We start from the raw sequence: 20,317 nt of genomic DNA on the forward strand, positions 1-20,317 counted from the left end.
CTGGGTAGGAAAGACGTAAACACAGAAGTGGGCTTAGAAGGGCGCTAGAGTTCCATAACCAGTTCTATAGGGAACCAAGAGAGTAAGAAATGGGGTGGAGGCGGGGGGTACACAGTGGTACTTTAGTGCTCACTCAGGACAGAGGTGACCATAAAACTGATGATTACACCTCAAGGCATGCATGAGACCTTCCAAGAGCCTGACAGGATATCTAGCAAGTATGAATTCATGATTGTGTCTTTTTTAAAAAGAAGACTCTTCAAATACTAAATATTTCCAGTTTCACAACCCGAGACCCTCCCTAGCCCCACTCTCGGTGTTTATGAATGCAGGTGTGGTGAAGGCAGAGGAAGCTGGAAGGGAGTGGAGCCCGCAGGGGTCACACAAAGGAAGAGGTGATGGTGAAAACAGGGGAAAATGACTGAGAAAAGATGTCTGGTCTTTGGCTCACAAGTTTTCGTTGGCCTGAAGAATTGAGCCATTTCCTGTCCTGTTCCTTCCAAGGCCAATCCCGCAGACTGGCAGACTCCTCTGCTGACTTTGAAGGGCTTGTGTTCTAATGCCAGTGAGTACTGAGAGCCTATTTCTCTATGGTGGTCTCCAAAGTGACAATACCCACAAGGAACGTGGGGAGACTATAATAGCACCCTTATGTGCAATTTTCACTTATCCTTTAAGAGCATTGTGGATGTAATATAATGCATATAATAATATAGTAGTAATACATGTGGATAAGGCATAACTAGATAACTCTACATATGACAGGCACATGGATGAATTTATTAATATAGGTCTGTGATCAAAACAGTTGGGAGATGATTGCCCTAGGGAGAAGATATTCCTCTATTCTCCCTCAGTTCCCCTCTTAAAGCTTCTGGGTGACAGTCATCAAAAACACTCATCTTGGTCAAACTTGGTTGAATGTACAAGACTGATTGTTCAATGTTTTGCCTCCTTTACATTTCCCTTGACTTGATAATCAATCAAAATAATTGCTTTATTTGTCTCTTTTTCAGCTACTAACTTAGTATTTTGAGTTTGCATCAGCTATATTCTTAAAATCTACCTCAAGAACTCATTTGCATTAATAGGGTGTGGAAGGGGAGGGGGCACAGGGCAACCAATTGCAAGGTGTAGACCTTATTTCGCTCATGATTCAAACAAGCTGTTAAAAGTTATGAGACAACAGGGAAATTTTGAACGGACCTCATATTTGATAATAAGGAATTATAGTTGGTTTTGGTGTGACATTAGCGTTATGGTTATATTTCGTAATGATCTTTATCTTTTACAGGTAAATACTGAAACATGTGCAGATGAAATATGATGCTTGAGATTTGCTTCAAAATAATTCTAGGAGACAGATGAAACAAGATATCTATGAATGGTTAATTATTAAAGATAGGTAATAAGGTACACAGGGATTCATTATACTCTCCTACTTTTGAATTCAGATTTTCATTATAAAGAGTTAAAGATGATAAATCAACAAAACATGAAGCATTCAGTGAGCTCTTATGTGACAGCAACCCCCATCTTACTCTTTATCTACCTGACAGAGGCACGTGACCCAAAGAAAGGCCAACACAATTTGCCGAGCATTGGAGTAGTATCTTGAAACTCCTGGGTTTTGCATTTTATACCAGAAAGCAAATTGTTTGGGACTGAAGTTGCTTTACTTTCAGGTAGAAGAGAACTTGCTGATTTCAAAGGAGGAAAAGAATAAGACCATTAAACACGACCACTATGCTCTTTGAACATCAAAGAATCATTACAAAGCAACATGGTGATGAGTTAAATGTAAATGAATCAGGAACATGCGGCTTCAATTTCCTTCCAAATACACACATTTGTAGATTTAAGGAAAAATGCCCCATTAAACATGTGCTGAACTGCAATCCTTTGAAAGACAGAAAGAGAATCACTGAACCTAAACGGGCCCTGACTTTGCTCCCCCAGACTGGATCTTGTTCCTTTCCATTGGAATGTGATTTTTACCACCTCGTCCCATTTCCATTGTAAACTCTACCTCCTTCCTTCCAGGTCCTAATCCAAACTCTACTTCAAATCCTCAAAACATATAACCAAGATGATAATCATCATCATCATCGTCCTGCCTTGACCAGTTTGGCTCAGCAGTTAGAGCAGAGGCCCGTGGACCAGTGAGTTGCGGGTTTGAATATGACCAAAGGCGCGTACCTTGATTGCGGTTCATCCCCAGCCCCGTTCAGGTCGTGTGGGAGGCAACCAGTTGATGTGGCTCTATCACATTGATGTTTCTTTCTGTCTCTCTCTCTCTCCCTCCCTCCCACTCTATCTGATGATAAATAGAAAAGTATCCTCAGGTGAGGAATAAAGAATAATAATAATCATTATCATCATCATCCAGAAATCAGCAGCATTTATTTTTCTGCTCAATTTTGATAAGAAAGAAACAACTTCTTTGAGACTCAACTTAGAAAGCAGTTACTGGCAAATCCACAGAGCCCACCCTGTTGGTTAAAGATGGAAAATATAGGTGAAACAGGAGCCACATACTAAAACCGAACAAGCTCAGGGGAGGCCTGAATGTAGGCCCTACAAACTCAGAGACCCAAAGTAGCCACGGGATGGCCTGAAATGAAAACGTCCTAACTGAGAGCAGGTCATGGCGGTAGTCACATCCTGGGACTATGGCTTTCTTAACACGGTCCATCTTTACCTTAATCGAGCCTGCCTATTGTCTTTTTGTATCTAAGATAACATATCCTTGGAATCTCAGAGTGACCTCCTTTTCCAGACCCCTCAGGGCACGCACACCACATTCAAGCAGGAGCCACTGAACCCCTCATTGCTACCTTGTTCCCCGAATACAATTTCTATGTGCTGTCAATGTCAACAATTAACTATCCTGGACCCACCAATGCAAAAGAAGTGTCCGTTTTACTTTTGATCCAATCTCAGAGATTTCATCTCTTGCTTTTCCCTGCCCCCTTAACCTACCACCAATGCATTTCATGTAACCTTCCTATGTCTCATCTTTTGATTCTAATGTATAAAATATGCTGCAAAACTGCCATTCTCCAGAGCATTTTCTCAGTCTGTTGAGATTTTGCTTCCTGGCAATTGTCATCAGTTTGGCTCAAACAAACTCTTAAAAATAATCTATAGCCCTGGCCAGTTTGGCTCAGCAGTTAGAGCGTCGGCCTGCGGTCTGGAGAGACCCGGGTTCGGTTCCCGCTAAGGGCATGTACCTTGGTTGCAGTTTGTCCCCGGCCCTGGTTGGTCGTGCGGGTGGCAGCCACTCGATGTGTCCCTTTCACATCGATGTTTCCCTCTCTCTCTCTTCCTCTCTCTCCCTCCCACTCTGTCTGTACAAAAAATGGAAAAATGTCCTCGGGTGAGGATAAAAAAAAAATAATAATAATAATCTATTAATCTATAGATTTGGACACTTCTTACATCGACAGATGTATAGGAGTAGTCAACACAGTGCAAATGAAGCGAGGAGGACATGGATGCTGAAGTAACCCCACTGTTCTCCCACTCGCCCCGCCCCCCCCACACAAGAAAGAATTCAGCTGCAGCGATCTAGACGTGCCTGTGTGGATCTCCGATTAGCACAAGGTTGCTCAAAAAGATGCCTCTCTTAGCCCTGGCCAGTTTGGCTCAGCAGTTAGAGCGTCGGCCAGCAGACTAGAGAGTCCTGGGTTCGATTCCCGCTGGGGGCACATACCTCGGTTGCAGTTCATCCTGGCCCCAGTTGGGGTCGTGTGGGTGGCAACCACTCGCGCTCTCTCTCTCTCTCACATTGATGTTTTTTTCTCTCTCTTCCCCTCTCTCTCCCTCCCGGGTGCTTGGACTTGGGAGCCTAGGACACTTGGTTGGTGTCCTGGGTCTTTGACTTCTGGGCCTCAACCTGCTTCCCAGGAAGGGCCACCCAGGGCTGCCTCCTCACTCCTGTCCTCCCAGCAGTTTCTCCAGGAGAACCTGTTCTTCCTAAACGTTTCGAGCTGCAAAATCAGAGTCACTAATCTTAATTTTCTGAGCACAATATTCCAGTAGGAATAAACCTTTCCCACTTAGAACTTCTATCTCTACTAGGGGGTCTCTAGATACTGGCACGAATACTGTTCATAGTGATGACATTTATAGACCAAAAATATCTGGCTATAAACTAGAAAGAGAGCATGATTTCCTGACTTCCTGAGAAGCCACACAGCTTGGCAGTAGCATTAGCTTCAGGGACCTGCCATCCTCCAGTGACCATGCCTTGCTGCTGTCTTGTTGATAACTGGGTCCCTAAAACCAAGGACAGTTATCCACTTTGAAAGGTGGAGTTCCCACTCACAACTTATCAGACTGTATACCATGGGCATAAACACAGCAGCCACCAGAACATGACACAAAAGTGAGAAGTCTTTTCAAGGGTGCTAGGGCTAGAAACTTAAAAGGTGGGGGAAACGCCCTGGCCAGTTTGGCTCAGCAGTTAGCGTGTCGGCTGCACAGACCAAAGGGTCGCGGGTTCGATCGGGTCAAGGGCACGTACTTCAGTTGTGGTTCAATCCTGGCCCTGGTTGGGGTCATGTAGGAGGCAGCCAATTGATGTGTCTCTCTCACATTGATGTTTCTTTCTCTCTCTCTCTCCCTCCCACTCTATCTGAAAATCGATGGAAAAATATCCTCGGGTGAGGATTAAAAATAAATAAAGATGGGGGAAAGATGGCAAACCTTTCCAATTTTCTGTAAATGGCTTTCGAGAGTTGGGTGTGTTCCATTACATGCACTCACCATTCACCAAAGTCTAAGGTTTTTTCCAGAATTCTTCCCAAACAAAATATTGAAAGGCATGTTATGAAAGCCACAGGAGACCCCTGACCAGAGCAGCCATCTCAGTTACCTGAACACGGTGCTGCCTTCCCCAGCACCGGAGGAGGGGCTGGCTTGCACATGATCAGCAAGAGAATATCCCCTTCCACGGAATCTGCACCAGGTGCTCTTCACCACTGCCGGCAACATTTAGGAACTGGCCAAAATATGAGGCAAGTTCATTCCACTTGGCTCAACTTGAGTCTGCACTTTGCAGAAGCCGGGAGCACAAATACTATCTCCCAAGCTCTCCTGTAAGGACTGACCTAGTGGAGAGACAAAGACCAAGACTGCTGATGCCACCCAGCAGAGGAGACGCGGAGCCGAGTGACGCTGTTCCACAGGCAGTCAGGGTGCGGGGGCTGAGCGGCAGCTATGTGCCCATGAGGGCCACCTGCGGCGCTTGCTAACACTGAAAATAGGACGGGCCCTGCAGAGATCACCTGGGGAACTTAAGAAGAAACGTGGATGTCTCCCCCAAGGTTTTTGTTTCAGGAGGTTTGAATGAGAGACAGAGCATCTGCACACCAAGCCCGGCCCTCAGTTCTTATGCGGGTTGTCCTCAGAACCCACGCTGCTCGAGTACTTCTCCCAAAAGTTTTGTCGTGTGTGGGGCTGTAGACAGGCCCAGAAAGATGAGAAGGCCATAGCCAGGTTCCTGCCCGTAACAGTGAAAGTCTATTTCCTAAATTCGCTTTGGGGTCTAGAAAACTGAGTCTGTGGGAGTTGGGGGCGAGGGCTCGCGGGGAAGGCAGCATTGCCCTGTATCCTAGGGCATGGTCGTGCAGAACGGAGAGCAATCCCCGGTGCGCTGCCCCTGACCTGTGGGCTGGGACTGCACACCAAGTCACCGCGTTTAGGCTTCTCCTGGGGAATTCACTCTCCTCTGCATCAAGGCAACAGGTGGCAATGGACATGTTTAAAGAAGGAGCTGCCCAGGGTCATTAACTATTGGTACCTCAAGGCCAAAGTTGGATTGGACATGGTACTTTTATTTTACTTTATATTAAATTAAATTTGAATGTCTTAATACACACACACACACACACACACACACACACACACACACACACACAGGAGTGGGCAAAAGTCGGTTTATAGTTTTGAGTATGTGAGAGTTTACTCTTGTATTATTCTTTATTTATTATTGTATGGTTGTTATTATTAACCTACTCTGGCCCACCCCTGTATCTCCGGGGCTCTCTGCAGTTGGTCAGAGGCCACCACTTCCTTTTGGTTTATACCCAAATGATTCATATGTTGAAATAGTTCCTGCCTGGTTCCTGTAGACATTCCAGTTTAAGACCCGTCCCCACGCTAAGTCTGAGCCCGCTGATTGGATGAGCTCGCCTTCAGCTGGGGGCCGAGGGAGCAGGCCAGACAGCGCCTGCGCAGAGAAGGCCGGAGCAGGCAGGGCCGGGGGAGTCCAGCCAGCGCCGCCGGCCTGCCAGACCCCAGCAGCCTGCCTCCGGAGAGAAGGGTCTCTTCGCCTCAGGCCTCGCAGCCACCACCCCGAGCCCCTCTCCCAGGGATGCCAAACGGACCCAGCAGTCCCACTTCCTGCTCTCAACGGCCTTTTCCCAGAGCCCGGTGACAGCCACAGCCGCATCCTCACAACCAGTTTGCCTGTGCTGTTGACCGCACCTGCGACGCTTTCTCCTTTCATCCCTGATGTCGCCTTCGCCTCCCCAATTACTTCAGCATCCAGCCCAAACCCGGCTTCTCTAGAAGCGTTCCTTGACTCATTGCACTGGAATGGACAATCCACCTCTTCTCCACTTACTACGCATCCTTCTTTCTGAAGACTTTGTTTATATATACGTATATACATTGTATCTTTTCCATTAGACTGTCAGCTCCTTGAGGGTGAGAACTGTGCCTAATTCCTTACTGCTGTTCTCCTGACCTCACCTGCCGCCGTGCCTGCAAGGTGTCCCCAATCCACCCATTAGTTCATTATCCCCAGGAGCATCATGAGGGCTGCACAGGCTCCTCTCCCAAAGCGTCCCCAGCAACTAGAAGCTTCCCAGAAAACTCTCAGATTCGTTGGGAACAGTGTCCTGGCAGTTTCCCGGCACCATGCTTCCTGGATCGCTTCCCATTTCAGGAAGAACGTCCTACTCGTATCCAGTCCGTTTATTCAACAGAAAAGCTCCCTGATTCTTGCCCTTGTAGAAAAGGAAACTGGTAAGCCAGTATGAGAGCCTTCCTTCCAGGAGGCTCTCGAGCTGAAAGTAACTCAGTAAACAGGCTCCTCAGTAGCACCTGCGGTGGACTGAATGGTGGCCCCCAAAAGATTGCTCCACCCGGAACCTGTGATGTGACCTTATCCGGAAAAAGGGTCTTACAGATGCAATTAAACTAAAGAGCTCAAGATGAGATCATCCTGGATTATCCAGGTGGGCCTTAAACCCAATAACAAGTGTCCTTATAAGAAGAGGAGGACACATGCCCTGGCTGGTTTGGCTCAGCGGTTAGAGCGTTGGCCTGTGGTTGGCTGCAGGGTTCTGTTCCCACTAAGGGCACGTACCTCGGTTGCAGTTTGTCCCCGGCCCTGGTTGGGTTGTGCGGGTGGCAGCCACTCGATGTGTCCCTTTCACATCGATGGTTCTCTCTCTCTCTCTCTCTTCCTCCCACTCTATTTGAACAAGAAATGGAAGAATGTCCTCAGGTGAGGATTAAAAAAAAAAAAAAAAAAAGAGGAGGACACAGACAGAAATTGGAGGGGACATAGAGGAGACAGTGATGTGAAGACAGAGGCAGAGATTGGAGTTTTGTACCACAAACGGAGGAATGCCTGGAGCCACCAGAAGCCGGAGAGGCAGGGTAGGGACCCTGCCCTAGAGCCTTCGCAGGAATTATGGCTCTGTTGACACCTTGATTTCAAGCTTCTGGCCTCCAGGGCCGTAAGAGAATATATTTCTGTGGTTTTACGCCACCAAATGTGGGTAATTTGTTACAGCAGCCCTGGGAAGCTGATACAGCAATTAACAAGGATGTAGGCAGGAAGGGGCTTTGGTACTAGCTTTCAGAGACACCAACTTCAGCATTCAAGAGAGAGGAAGGGGACTTTCCACAATCCCAAGGAGTTCTGCCAGGGTATATTTTTCTAGAAAAGCTTGCACAATGTCATTATTCCCCAGAGGTGCTCACTGTTCAGGCTTGAGCTAGCTACTTTCTCTTTGAACCTTATCTAAGGTGGAGTGGGGTTACATTCCAACAAGGAAGGGCCAGATAATTCTGAAATGTTGAGTCCTCAGCATGAATGGCCTGCCTCCATGGACCTAGGTAATTTGCTATTTCCTCTATTCAGCAAGCATTTATTGAGCATCTACTGGGCTAGACAACTTGGTTAGTCTGGCTAATTATAGAAGAAGCCCGGTTATCACCCCAGATTCATGGGGATGGGGGCATCCCTATCTACATGTGACAAGCCAAGCTTTTGTAGCTTGGCTCTAGGAACTCTTTTTAGAGTCCCTCTATTCATCTGCCCACTGGCTCTAATTTACACATAAGCCAAGCCTTGCTATTTTTACCAGTCTGGTTAGCAAGGAAAAAGACATTTTTGCAAATGCTCCAAACACTGAGGCACAGACAGCAGCACTTTTTATATGATTGCTAGAAGCTGTTCACATCCGTCTGCAATCCTCTTTCAAAACGTATTAACAGGAGCCAGGGAAGTATCATTGTAGAGGTTGGGGACATGAGTCATTTCCTCTTATAAAACAGACATAGGTCCTAGAAAAATGTCTTTATTTCTCAGAGACACGTAGTGAAGGATTTAGAGGTGAAATGTTATGATGATTGCAAATTACTCCAAACCACTTTAGTAAAGAATAAATCAATGAGGCAAAGGTGGCAACATGTTAATCATGAAATCTCAGTGATAGGACTATAGGTGTTCCCTGCACAGTTCTTTTCTGCTTTACCTTATGCTTAAAAATAACCAAAAATAAAAATGGGTATCTATTTTTTACATATAGGGCTGCTGTTCCCCTGTGCCGACCCTGTGTTCTCAGGTATGAAGACCAGTGGTCTCAGTAAGGGGTGGTCTCAGAAAGGGATGCTCTCTGTTTCGATGAGAACCGCCTGCAAGAGGCTGCAGATCTGTGCAGGCAGGCTCTGTTCTCAGGTTCTATTTATGGAAGGAAGAGAAGACACATCTATTGAGAAAAAGCAGAGTACAAACGAAAAAAAGAAAAAACAAGGCAGTGTTGGCACAGAAGCAGGGAAAAATGCCTTGTTGGGAAAGCAGCTCATCAGTGAGATGGTTTCTCTGTGAAGTCCCAGGCAGCTAAGCATCACTTTAAACGGCTGGCAGGGTGACCTGTCCAAGTGCATCCAGTGCATGTGGAATTCACTCCTCTAAATAGACATACCAGCCAGAAACTGACTCGGGTCCCATCCCCAGCATACCCGACACACCAACCCAGGCAGGCACGGCCAGAGGGGACTCACAGTTCCGAGTACAGGAAGTGCAGGTTGCCCACATTGTCAATGTAGTTGGCAGGGCTGAGCCAAGGCAGGACCAGCAACAGAAGTGCCTTCATTTTCCAAGCAGCGTGCTGCTTTCTTCCTGGCCACCTTCTCTGTCAGCTGCAGGGGCCCACCCAGACCCTGTAAACAAACCTTGCCACGTCCCCACAATCAATAGATCATCAGGAGTCTGACTTAGAGCCCATCAATCGAGCCACGCTGATAAATTAATCATGGGCCTGCAAGAAGCTTGCACCCTCCGATTCTCAGACAGGGAAACAGGAGAACGGAGGGACCCACCGTGGTTGGCGAGAGGGCTTAAGCTGAGAGCAAGCAGGCTGATGCCCCGGAAAGGGACCTGCCCCTCCTGCAGGATGCCGACTGGTTCTTGAGAAGCAGCTGGTACATTTACATCACTGGCCGGGAGCAGATGGGCTGGAAGCTAAACTGTATTGGGAGAGGGCATGGCATATTCAGACCCCACAGTGTGAGAGAGCAAATAACCATCGTCGTCCTCCAGCTTGCTACAGGAAGACACTGTAAGAAATTAGCAGCTTGGGAACACAGGCTGGAGATTTTAGCTCAAAGTGAGTCTTCAGATACTGCGACACAGAAGGATGATATACAAACTAACAACACCTCTGAATGTATGTTTAGAATATGCCTTTAAGGATGTTACCCATTACTGTCCTGATTGCACGGACCGACGTAAGAAACGTGATGGCTTCCTTACTAATTTTTGAAAAGTATTCTCTTTGAGAAAAACAAAGATATATATAAAGATATATATTTATATCTTGATAGATATAAAGTCCTATCCAAACAGTGTATAGGTTTCTGTTCTGTGAGGAAAAAAGCCAGTTCATTCCCCGATCTCCCGAGTGACTGAAATAAGCTCTGGCACTAGCCGTAGGATCCTGGGCATTTCATTGAAGCTCCTGAGCCTCAGTCATCTCATCTCTGAAATGGAGCTAATAATGTCTTACCTGCTTGGTCCAGCAGAGTCTGGACCTCATCATCCCTTTCAGCTTTAAGATCTGTGATTCTAGCCCTGGCTGGTGTGGCTCAGTTGGTTGGGCATTGTCCCAAGCACTGAGAGGTCGCCAGTTCAATTCCTGGTCAGGGCACATGCTGGGGTGTGGGTTCGATCCCCAGTAGGGAGTGTGCAGGAGGTGGCCGATTGATGGTTCTCTCTCACATAGATGTTCTCTCTCCCTCTCCCTTCCCCTCTCTAAAATCAGTAAGAACACATTTTAAATATTTATTTTTTTTAAAAAAAGACCTGTGATTTTATTTTTTGGTATGTGCCCCTAGCAGGAACTGAACCCGGGACTCTCTGGTCCGCAGGCCAATACTCAAACTGCTGAGCCAAACCGGCCAGGGCAAGATCTGTGATTTTAGACGGTACTATCAACTTAACAGTAGGACTTCTTTGCAGGCCTAAGCTCTGGAATGCCCCAGGAGTCCTCCACTTCTCTTCGAGATTCAAGAAGATCAAAATCTATTTTGCCAACTCAAGGCCTAAATTTTAATAGAAATGGCTCAAAGGGATAGTTCCATTAATGACAACCAAGCTACCACAGCAAACTACACAAGACCAGAGAAAAATATATGGGATGAGACTGACTTCAACTAAACCATGTAGGAAGTAGGAATTTAGCATCGGAGATCTGTATTTACCCAAGGTGAGGGTTCAGAAAGTGCAGTTTACTTCTACAGTTTAGATCCAAGATAAGCAACCTTGATAAAGTATGCCATATTCAATTTGTTGAGGCCCTAATTGGAATTCCATTCCCTACAAGTCTGGTATGCGAGAGTGAGTCAGATCTGGTAAAGAGCAGTAAAAAAGAAGTCAGGTTTGGTATTTAGATGCTGGAGTCAAACAGGCTCGAGTTTGTACCTGAACTCGACCACATACTAGCTGTGTGACACAGAGCATGTTGTTTAACCTCTCTGAACAATCCATTCCTCCTCTGTGAAAGAAATACAATAACAATAGGGCTTAACTCACAATATTGTTATGAGGGTAGAATGAGATAATGCCTATAAAGAACAACGAGCCCAATGAGTGTTAGCTATTGTTATAAATATTGTTAATAATAATTACTAATAATAGTGAATGAGCCTCGCTGACAGCTCAGCACCTTATTCTCGTCTTGTTATTCACTTTGTTATTCGCGTCTTGTCTTTTCTTTCCTCCTGCACTATTACGGATATGACATGTTATAGTCTTTTCCTGACTGTGGAGCTTCACAGGGTCCTGAGACATGCTCTACTGTATAGCTCCTAAGTCATAAGCAGCATCGTGTATAATAAAGCCTGTGGGTTTCAGAGTGTACTGGATTGCATTTCTGATCATCTTGGACATGGCAGGGTGCCTCTCAAAGTCTCTGTGAAAAAATAAGAATGCCTGTCATTTCACCTCTTTGCATTTCAAGAGGATAAAATTTATTCATGGATATGAATGCAATATAAAACTGAAGGTATTGTTTTTGCTTATGTCTCTATTGCAAAAGCTGCTGGTTGCCTATCCAGTATCTAATCTCCTTTTCTTCCTTTTAACAGAACCCTGGTTTTGTTCATGGTGGTAATGCACTTAACCTCTCTCACAGAGGAGTAGCCATGTAGCACAATATTGGCTGATGAGGTATAAGCAGAAATTACTGGGTGAGGCATCCCAGAAAGCTCTTTGAGGAATGGAGTCTCAGGCTGCACATTTTGCCCTTCCTGTCTTGTTCCTGGTTCTTTCTGCCAGGAACTTGGATGTGATGCTGGAATTTGAGTAGCCATATTGAAACCTGGAGGTGACAAACTTGAGGTTAAAAGCTAATCTGGAGAGCAGAAGGATCCAGGATTTCTAATGACATCATGGCAACATCATAGACTTCCTACCCCCAGAATTTGGGTTAAACGAGAAAAAGAAAACTTTTAATAGTTAAACCAATATAACTTGAATTTTCTATTACTTACCATCAGATATAATCCTAACTAATGCAATTCTAACTAAAATTCCCACCTTTAAATGGTAATGGATTTCTCCGCAGCTTACTTGCCAGTCAGCAATCCTAACTCTAATACTTGACACCAGGTTTTGCCTGTCTATGTCCTATTTATCCTTTAAATGTCATCTCAGATATCACCTATCACCCCCAATTTTTTGGTCTCTCTTCTCTTCACCAACAGAGCACTCCTTGAAAGAAGGCGTTCTACTGATCATGTTCTCCATCTTATCCTCACCACAGTAACTGGAACGCAGTAGATACTCAATAAATATTTGTAGAACAAAAAAGAATTAGACTCGAAGAGTCAATGTTTTAGACCAGCTTTCTTGATCAGAGACAAATTAACAAGACAGAACTTCAAACTTTATAAGAGCCATGGTAGAGGTTAACCATTTATACAGATGAATGATAAATGACCAGGAAGAAAGAAAAAAGGTAACGGATAATTACTGGGAATGAATGCACAGGAGGATGTTGTTTCTTTAAAGAATTTCTTGGAGAATAGTCTGATGGAAATTCAATGGTTTTCTTAAAAAGTAATGCAGAATAATGACCTCATTTCTTCCGTTCCTAGGAGAGCCCAAAGAATGGCTCTTTGCTAGGTAAGGCCAGAAAAACACGGTTCAGGGTAGGAAAGTCACATGAAGGACATATGTCAAAGTTATAGGGGAGATGTTGAGCCAGTCTGCGATGACCAAAAAGACTTGCAGCTTACCCCCTTTCCAGGATAACACTCCCCAGACCTTCAGTCCAGCAGTAAAATCTTCCCTGCACTGTAAACAGCTAACCCCTGATAGAAGCAAAGGTCAAGAGAGGTTCCAGGGTGGGTCTTTGGAGAAGGAACTTCCAGGATAGTGGGTGCAAAGTTAATCAAGAAAATAACCCCAGAAAGCTTTCGGTCAGGTGTGCCAATCACATCACATGTCCATTCAGGGCTGATTTCAAAACATTGAACAAAGGTCCCTTTATTCATGCTAGTAAATACTTAAGAAGGGTCAGCTTTGTTATCTCCCATTTCTATTATCTTCCATAAGAGAAAATGAAAGGGCAAAGTGACTTGTCCCACAAAACAAATCAATGTGGGTGTGTTTCCAAATTCTCTCTTTTACCTTTAAAATGTCATTTGCTCAGAGGCAGACATCGTGGCTTGGACAGATTTTCTTTCTTGGCCTATTGTGGGTCTTGATAAACATTATAGATGATATTACACAATAGAGATGCAGTCTTGAGCCTAAGATGACTCCCACTTGGAATCAAGAAGTGATAGCTTTGCCTCCTCCACACACCCTCTGATGGGCTGGGTCAAGAGAGAGGCACTGACTGCCCTTTGCAGGGCCCTGGCTGTGTCAGCAAGCATGTCCTTTGGTTGGGAAGGCTGCCCTTCGACTGAACAAGCCCATCACCCTCCTGGGAATTCTTTGCAGTAGACCCATGTGAGGGTGTCTGCAAGCATTTGAGAGGGCAAAAGACAACAGGATTAGCCAGAAGATTCCAAACATTAATTCACATGCTCAGATTTCCTCTCACAGAGGAGCTCTCTAGTCTGCAGTCCGAAACAGTTGTCCAAGTAGTTGCTGATCCAGCCAGTCACGCCTACCCACAGTTGGCCCTAAATGTTTTACTTAAGGATTTACATTCGACTAAGGATCTGGTCATTAGATAACAATGTTTACAAAGGACACAAATTCTGGAGAAAACAGGCAGCGTTTATATACAGATGAGATGCCATCTGCCTGCATCCCTGACTCCAGTGGACTGTCATTATCAGCTTGGTCCTATGGAGAGGCCATAAACCAAGACCTTCGCTGATAGGGAAAGCATTCCTCTCTACCTGCTGTTCTTTTCTAGAGGGACAATGGAAGCATTCCTGATGTGATTCCTTCTGTAAGACCTTTGCATTCAAGGAATCAACTGAAATAAATCCCCATTTCACAGGTAGATAAACCTAAATCTGGAGTTTCCTGTGACGCTCAGGACTGAGCTCCCCTGGACACACTGGAAGGGCATGTGTGGGCACCTAGCTGTCACACGGTGATTTTCAACCGGAATTAATGCTGAGTTCTCCACACTAGGTAGACTCAGCCTAACTAGTTTACATTTGTGTAGGGCCAGAAGCCAGAGACTATATTTTAACTCATTACATTTAAATCCTGAAACCGAGATGCAGAATTTATAAACAAAGCTATCTTCTAGTACAAACATACGACAGCCCTCTCTCCAGGCAGCCACCAACCTGGAGGCTCATGCAGAAAGTAAGGAAAACACTGGCCTCTTCGTTTTCCCAGCTCAAGGAATTGCAGAGATGGTAACTGTTTAATCTTAACGCCCCTTCTCAGGGGAGAAGGGGGGCCCACTGGCCAGGCACGGGCCTGAGGCCCAAGGAGGCTCTGGAGCCAGGTTCTGGATGAACTCCAAATTCTTTATCCTTGCCAACGAAATGCCCAGGGGCTGGGAGGAGAGGAAGTGTATATTAAGCATTTGATGACTAACATGTGCACCATATTTTTGGAAATGTTGGTGTCAACCTACTTAGGAAACCGAAGTGTGGAGAGGATGAAGCGCGCGTGGAGGCCCCGCACCTTCTTTCCGTGGGAGTTTCCCCTCCCCAGACAGCTGCTGATGGGCACCTGTGAAGGACTGGGCCCGCAGCTCATAGAGGCGATTTCAATTAGTGTGGCTTCTTTCCTCATGTTGTTTTCCAGTGTGCATAGCATTATCAGCTGAGTGTTCATCAAGCCTTTGCCCCAGGGTTCCTTGAGGTGTGCGGGTCACACAGCCTGTGTGGGCGGCCAGTGAAATTCCCACTCAGGGCAGCTGAGAGCCCTTGTGGGATCTCCCTGCTGGAGACCCCATAGGTCCCCAACAGCCCCTCCCCACCCTTCCCCTGCCCCACTTATGCTCTGGCTTTGCCCTCAGGTCCATGTGCCATCTTATCCCGACTCTTTAAAAGGATGTTCTTGGCCTGAAATCAGTTCTGGATGCGGGGATGAGGGAACAACTGGGTTTCCACTTTCTCTCCAGAGACACCTGCATTTATTGCCTCCTGTCTCCTCCTTCTTTTTTTCCCTGTTCCCTGCAAAACTCCTGTGGTGGGCAGCAAAATGACCACCCCCAAGGCGCCCACTTCCTAATCCTCAGAACCTGTGACTATGTTCCCTTCCAGGCAGAGGGGACTGCAGATGTGGCTATGGTGGGGACCTTGAGATGAGGACAGCACCCTGGATTACCCAGGGGGATAGTGAGTGCGACCCGATCTAATCACGAGTGTCCTCACGAGAGGGGGGCAGGAGGGTGGCAGCCACGAAGGAGATGTGATCCTGGAACGGGGGGCAGGGGGAGAGAATCTACACTGCCGGCTTTGGCGGCGAGAAAGGCGCCACCAGCCCAAAGGCAGATGTGGAAAAGGTAAGCAAAGCAATTCTGCCCTTGAGCCAAAAGGAACTAGTCCTCCCAACACCTTGGTGTTAGTACCTGGAGACCCAGGTTAGACTTAGAACCCTCAGAACTATAAGATAACACATGTTTGTGGTTTTAAGCCATTAAGTTTGTGATCACTTGTTAGAGCAGCAAATGGAAATGAATAGAGCTCCCAACACAGATGTGTAACCTGCAGCAACCCAGGGACACAGGAATGTGATGTGTGGCGGGAGCTATACCTGGGCCTTCTCCTCGTGCTCCTCAGCTCCCCTCCCCAGTGTGGCCCCATCTTCGCCCTGGCTCTGCACCGGATCTGCAGCACCTACCTCACCTCTGACCCCCAGACCTACTTCCCTCCAGACAACACTTCTCCTACGTGGGTAAAACTTTCAGCGAAGGTCACAGATAGATCCCCTAGCCCCTTCTCCTGTGGCCTCACCTCCTTCCAGTCAATCAGAGAAAAGGAGCATCCTAGTTTAAACACCACCGACAACAGAGGGTCGGAGGAACCCACACACCCGAGTTGGATGCATTTGGCTCCACATCTTGAGGAGAGAAAGCAGTTCACTGACGTAACTGGTATGGAAACCACGTGGGAAGCCTCACACCCAGGCCATTGCTCTGGCGGCCAACATCCATGGTGGAGAATCTGCATGTCCCTAAAGACAAAGACTCAGATTCATGACCTAAGGAATGTGACTTTGAGAAAAAAACACCTGCACCTGCCTCTTGCCCTGGTCATGACAGAAACCAAGATAAACGCCAGCTTCCAAATTTTCTCTTACAAAATAATTGTGGCATTATTGTTCACACTTTACTAAGCACACTTAATGTTCTAAGAGAGCGCCTCATGTGGAACAAGACCCAGGGTCGCCCTGAAGAATGCCGGGCACACGGTAATGCAGGTGGAGAAAATCAGAGGCAGACAGGTGGCACAGGTGATCTGGCAGAGGTGGTCACGCCATCGGTCTGCTGCCAGTGTGTGCCCCTTGGCCGAAAAGTTCATAGAATAATTCACTGAAAGGACAAAAGTTTTCTAAATTTCTCATTTTAATCCTTGGTTGAAAATATCCTCTCTCTTCAAAGAACAGCTGGGCTTTGCCAATTCCCAAACAGAGGAAATTCTAATAATTGTGGTTCATGTTAGGAGACATTTTTTTCTTACATGAAAAGACAAGCAATGCCCACCCGGAAATCTTATGGGGACTGTGAGTCTCAGAGAAAGCTGCTCACCAGATCTTTCCAGCATCTTTCACGTTTCAAAACGCACGCATATGAAATGAGTCAGTCACAAGAAGGCAAGCATAGAGCGAGTCCTCTTTCCTGCGTTCCCAGAACAGTCAAATTCATGGAGACAGAAAGTCGAATCATGGTGTCACTTCTGGATGGGAGGGAGTGGGGCTGTTTGTTGAATGGGTACAAAGGTCAGCTCTAGAAGATGAAAAAGTCCTGAGGATGGATGATAGTAAGGGACAATACACACCAGTGTGGGCGCATTTAATGCCTCTGAACTGTACACTTGAACGTTGTTACCATGGTACACTTTTTTTTTAATCCTCACCCGAAGATATATATATATTTTTGCATTTATCTTCAGATAGAGTGGGAGAAAGAGAGAAAGAGAAACATCGACGTGAGAGAGACACATCGAGTGGTTGCCACCCACACAGCCCCAACCGGGGCCGGGGACAAACTACAACTGAGGTACGTGCCCTTAGCAGGAACCGAACCCGGGACTCTCTGGTCCGCAGGCCAAAGCTCTAACCGCTGAGCCAAACTGGCCAGGGCAACATGGTACATTTTTTCTTATATTTATTTTACCACCAAAAAACCCCTATAAACACACACATAACACAACTCCGCCATGTGCCGTTTCCTTACACCGAACCATGACCATATACACCTAACGTATCCTTTCATGGGTTGCAAAGAAGACAGACAGAACTGTCCTGGAGCACCCAGGACCCGGGAGGCAGCCCCACCCCCAGGAGCCAGGTGAGCTCCCGCTGCCCCCTCAGGGCGGGGCTCTTCGGGGTCGCAGAGGAGGAGGCCCTACCTGGTTTGGAAGTGCTGCTGGAGATCACAGCGCTGTAGTACCTCGGTGCAGTGCTCGGGGAATGGGCAGGTCACCATCAGCTTGTTGAGGAGCTTGTGGACCAGGATGCTGGATTTCTTGCAGTGCTGGAGAACCACAGGCTTGCGGTCCATGGGGCAGAAGTCCTTATTCACCAGGAAGTTAGTGAGGCAGAGAGTGCAGTAGGTGTGTCCACAGGGGGTGTCCAGAGGGTCCAGCAAAGCTTGCAGGCAGATGTGGCACATGAGGTCATCGTCCACATCTTCTGTGTAGGTGTAGAAGTGATTTTCCTCGGGGGAGTGGGCTTGGCCACACACCACGCACAGAGGCAAGGTGCTGGGATCCGAGTCATCGGTAGGGTCTGCCTGGCTCATGGTCGAGTGGGGGGACAGGATGACAGGAAACCAACCCAGTAAAACAGAATCTCCTCGGGAGCCAATCAAGATCTTCTAGGAGCCATCCACAAACCTAAAAGAGAACAAGATGACATCTTTGTTTCCACAGCAACCTGAAGACCCTGGGTTACAGACATGAGACAATGCTGTCAGTAGACAGGGACTTATCTCTGACTCAGAAGGCCGGCGTTGAGTGATAGGACCTTGGGCAAGTGACTTTGCCTCGTTCTGTCCTAGTTTAACTATCTTTCCAGAGGGAATAATGTGTACCTTTAACATTCTCATGGTGGTGTGATAAAAACCATTTGGCTAATATCTGAGAAATGCCTAGAGTAACTAAAAAAAAATATGCCCTAAGAAATGTAATTGGTTAATAAAATTAAATAGGCCAGTGATTTATAAAATTCTCTATCAGATCAGGACAAGAAACACAGTGACACTCTGATGGCTTTCTCTTATCTCTCTTCCCACTTTTCTCCAAAACTCAGGAAATGTAGGACATTACAGCCTTCAACTAAATAACTGAGAAGAAATGGGAGCTGTTGAGTTCGTTGTATTTCTACTGTGGTGAAAGCATTGCTTTCTGTATGGACTTTACTCAAACAGTTAGTTATTAACTGGCTCAGTGGGCTCTGGAGACACACTGCCCGGGTTCAAATCCCACCACCACCGTGGACAATGATTTAAGCCTGGGAGATAGCAATAGCCTGCTTCATCAGATTGTTGCAAAGATGAAATGAGATATGATATATAAAGCTTTTAGAACTGTGCAGGGTATGCAGTAAGTGCTCAATAAATATTCGTTACTATTCTTGCATGTATTGCTGTTGAATTCATTTAGTGTCCAGTCTAGCCCAACTGGCCTGGGAACTGAGAAGGGGTCTTTTTGCTTTATTCTAATGGTACTCTTTTATTCAATTATATATCAATTGAATACTATCATGCTATGTAGTTTCCTTTGGTATAGGAATCCGAAATAATGGAGTTAGCAATATGCCTATAAACATCTATAAAGTTTCTTGGAATATATACATATATATGTATATATTGATTGATTGTTTTGAGAGAAAAACAACAACATTGATTTGATCTCCCACTTATTTATGCATTCATTGGTTGATTCTTTTTTTTTTTTTTTTTTTTTATCCTCACCCGAGGACATTTTTCCATTTTTTGTTCAGATAGAGCGGGAGGGAGAGACAGGAAGAGAGAGAGAGAGAAACATCGACGTGAAGGGACACATCGAGTGGCTGCCACCTGCAAGACCAACCAGGGCCGGGGACAAACTGCAACCGAGGTACGTGCCCTTAGCAGGAACCGAACCCTGGTCTCTCTGTACCACAGGCCGACTCTCCAACCACTGAGCCAAACCGGCCAGGGCGTTTGGTTGATTCTTATATGTGCCCTGACAGGGGATGGAACCCACAACTTGGTGTATCGGGATGATTCTCTAACCAACTGAACTAGCTGGGCAGGGCAATAAATAATGTTTGGGCACAAACTCGGAGCTCGGGAGTGAGTTGGGTACAGAGACCTCCCAGAGATCTTTAAAGGGCATGCCCCTGCTCTCACGGAGTCTCCAGGCTGGGGGGTGGGGGGGCATGAGCACAACTAGTCAGAAGCCCAGGTAAGCAGTGCCAACAGGGGAACGAGCCAGGAGCATCTGCGTCAGCTTTCATGACGATTAGGAGTGAATCCCACTTCCACACCACCCCAAGTCAACTTTGCTCTCTTTGGAAAGTGAACGAGAAGACTCGAAGCGTCCACGAGAGTGCCGAGTCCCGATGACCCAACGGGAAACCAGCCACATTTGGAAAGAGCACGGCAGTCATAAATCGTGTTGTATCTTTTTTCTTAGCCAAATAAAGGCCGAGGTTGTTTGTACAAACATTGCCTTATCTCAAAAAGAAAATACATTGACTTCAAAGTTTCGATGGGTCAGCTTCGTGTTTACATTTCTGTGCTGTACTCAGGCCAGAAAGAACACTCAAGTCGGGCCGTTGAAGTAAAATACCCCTGACTGTGAAAACATTTAGGGATCGTAGCATTTTCTCTAGCATCAAAAGCGACTACAGAAGGCCAAGGTCTGAAGGTGCAGGAGAAGG

The 20,317-nt window shown here is 46.3% G+C and overlaps 1 protein-coding gene across 2 annotated transcripts in view; it reads right to left on the minus strand.

Annotated features, from left to right (window-relative positions):
- Positions 1–18,287, minus strand: part of LNX1 (ligand of numb-protein X 1) — a 90,309-nt gene extending 72,022 nt beyond the window's left edge. The window contains exon 1 of one of the 2 annotated variants that reach the window (XM_036252189.1): positions 9,307–9,595. In XM_036252189.1, coding sequence (XP_036108082.1) covers positions 9,307–9,398 — 92 coding nt within the window. In that variant the 5' untranslated portion in view covers positions 9,399–9,595. Of the gene's footprint in view, positions 1–9,306; positions 9,596–17,799 lie in introns of those variants that run through there. The other variant, XM_036252180.1, reaches the window with a different exon arrangement.
- Between the last annotated feature and the right edge of the window lie 2,030 nt (positions 18,288–20,317).

This window comes from Molossus molossus, unplaced genomic scaffold (genome assembly GCF_014108415.1).
Source record: "Molossus molossus isolate mMolMol1 unplaced genomic scaffold, mMolMol1.p scaffold_m16_p_1, whole genome shotgun sequence".
Lineage (NCBI taxonomy): Eukaryota > Metazoa > Chordata > Mammalia > Chiroptera > Molossidae > Molossus > Molossus molossus.